Source organism: Merops nubicus, unplaced genomic scaffold, assembly GCF_000691845.1.
Source record: "Merops nubicus isolate BGI_N331 unplaced genomic scaffold, ASM69184v1 scaffold10779, whole genome shotgun sequence".
NCBI classification, from domain to species: domain Eukaryota; kingdom Metazoa; phylum Chordata; class Aves; order Coraciiformes; family Meropidae; genus Merops; species Merops nubicus.
The window spans coordinates 1-2,530 of NW_008633046.1; the positions used below are offsets into that span (position 1 = coordinate 1).

A 2,530-nucleotide genomic window follows, 5' to 3' on the forward strand; every position below is an offset into this window, starting at 1 on the left:
CACCCCAGCCCCTCCCACCCTCCTCCCGCCCTCACCTCGCCCGGGCTGCTCTCTCTCCAGCCGGATGTGCTCCCGGATGAGCCTCTGCTGCTCCTCCAGCTGGCGGGAGCCTTCCTCACGCAGGCGGATTATCTAGAGCCGAGGGGAGGGAGCAGGAGAGCTGAGGGCACCGCTGAGGGCACCGCTGAGGGCACCGCTGAGGGCACGGCTCCAGGCCAGCTACAGACTGACAGGGAGAGCTTCTGTCTGACACCCCTCTTCTGGGGCAACCCTCCTGCTAATTCCCCTGGGACAGCTCCAGTGCTGGTAAAATTGGACCCCTCACGTTCCCAGTGACACAGGCCCTACCAGCCAGCATACACCCAATTCACTGCTCTTAGTGTCTGCAAAGGGCAGGCAACACACCTGCCAGACTGCTACAGGATTCCTTCTGCACGCCTCATTCACACACCCCTTAACCTCAAGGGTGGAGGACTGCTGCTATACATAGATTTGCTGCATCTCATCACATAGTTTTCATCATGGTTGTAAAAACTTTCAGCAATTCTTCTCAGGAGAAGCAAAGAAAACAAAGAATTTATGATTACTTCTTGTTCTAATGATCTCGTTGTCCTGATCTCCTCCTCTTCACTCTCATGGGTCTGGGCTTCTCGCTCTCTGGCTTCAAGATCTGCAGAGAAAGAAAACAAAATTAAAACAATCCAAAGAATTTTCACTGCTGACCAGAGGTGGATGGCAAGATCACAAACATGGCTACAAGCACACCAGCACCAAAGCTCTGCTCCCTCTCCTCTGCCCGGGCACATCAGTGGATCACCAAAGCCCCCAGCTGCTTCCCAGTGCAGGAGGCTTCAGAAGGCTGTGACACTGCCCTGGGCACAAAGGACCCACACCCTGAGCAGGTTCATCAGTGCTGACTGCAGAAATGCAAGCACTTGGCTAATGAAGATTTTGAGCCAAGAGACAATGAAGTTGATTTATTACCAAGCTTTACTTTCTTTCGCCTCTCATCAAGTTTCTGGGTCCTTTCTGCAGCTTGTTTCTTTGCCTTCCTCACTCTGTCATACGCTGCCTGCCAAAGAACCAACACAAGGGTGTGAAATGAGAGCAAATGGAAGGAGTGAAGAAAAGCAAGACCAGCTACTGCAACACGGTAAGCAGAGGAGAAGCATCTTCTGCTTCTTGCCACCATCCCTCCTGAAAGTCTTGGAAGTTAACACAAACATCCTGAAAAGATGAGAGGAGGCCCAAGGATCTCCAGATGGAGCCTGAAAGCGTGAAGACAGTGTGTGTGTGTGTGTGTGTGTGTGTGTGTTCTCCCAGAAAAGGGCAGGATGGACAGAAGTTCTGCTCCTTCTGCAGCGTGTCTGCAGAGGGTAACACCCCCCAGTCCCACCACCACCAAGGACCCCATCCTTACCCTCGCTGCTGCATCTGTCAGCACAGCTAAGGCCTGGGACAGCTGGTGGAAGACTTCCGCTGGGAATTAGAAGAAAAAAGGGTAAGATGCAGAAAACCATGCCTGGAGATGGGCCAGGAAGGGCCATCCCTTATGGAAGAGACCTGCAGAACATCATAAAGAATCATCACCTTTCCAAAGCATTTGTAAGCCAGCCTAGAGCCAGGACCACCTCAGCTCAAAGCACAACACTCATTACACAAAACCCAGTGTAAATTAAGAAACAAACCCTGGGACCATTTCCCCTTAAGGAAAATCTTGAAAAAGGGGAGTTCAACAGAAGCCACCTCCAGAACTGTGTTCCCCAACTCACAGTCAGCCTGGAACACACTGCTACAAACAAACTCTATCAAGAGCTTTTCAGCCTGAGACTCAAGCTGCTTGATATTTCACATCAGCATTGCTGCCCTCCTCCCTGCAAGGGCACACACACAAGCCAGGGGCCTCCCTGCACACTTCAAATCCTTCTCAGCCTCCTGCAGGTATCAAAGCCCTCGGTGCTGCTAACCTTTTGGGTTTTCTCCCCCCTAGTGGGGAAGTTTTCTCTGTACTAAAGTTATACATTTTCAATCTCTAACACTGTCACCCCTCGAACTGGAAAATACAAGCTGGAGAATGATGTTTATCTTGAGGTGTCCTGAGGGACAGCATCCTTCTGTCCCCACTGCTGGTCACTGCCACATGTGGCTGCAGATGCCAGACCTTGCCAGCAGTTCAGGTGCACTCAGCTCTGCAGAGCCAGGGCGTGCTCTCTGACAGACAAAAAGAGGCATCCCCAGAGGCAACACGATTTGTAAGCTTGCTAATGAAGATCTGGCTGTGAGAGGTATGAATTTTGATACATTTTAATATTAATTAATAAATATTAATTTGAACTACTTTAACAAGGACCAGCCAGGAAGCACTGGGGCCAGCACGGCCAAAGGCCTGGGATTCAGGCACCATGTGGGAAGACTCTGAGAGCTGCAAATATTATTTCAGGGCTGACTTAACACTGATGATTCTAAACCCAACCCGTATGAATTCAACCTTACAAACCAGAGCTGTGCCCCAGTACTGGGCAGAACTCCT

At 50.7% G+C, this 2,530-nt stretch overlaps 1 protein-coding gene across 1 annotated transcript in view; it reads right to left on the reverse strand.

The window, feature by feature from the left end:
* Nucleotides 1-35: 35 nt before the first annotated feature.
* LOC103780429 (dnaJ homolog subfamily C member 17-like) overlaps nucleotides 36-2,530 on the reverse strand; it is a gene marked incomplete at both ends in the record, with an annotated part of 2,703 nt that continues 208 nt past the window's right edge. The window contains 4 exons of the mRNA XM_008948102.1: nucleotides 36-132; nucleotides 588-670; nucleotides 985-1,072; nucleotides 1,421-1,479. Of these exons, the coding sequence (XP_008946350.1) occupies nucleotides 36-132; nucleotides 588-670; nucleotides 985-1,072; nucleotides 1,421-1,479 (327 nt within the window). The remainder of the gene's footprint in view (nucleotides 133-587; nucleotides 671-984; nucleotides 1,073-1,420; nucleotides 1,480-2,530) is intronic.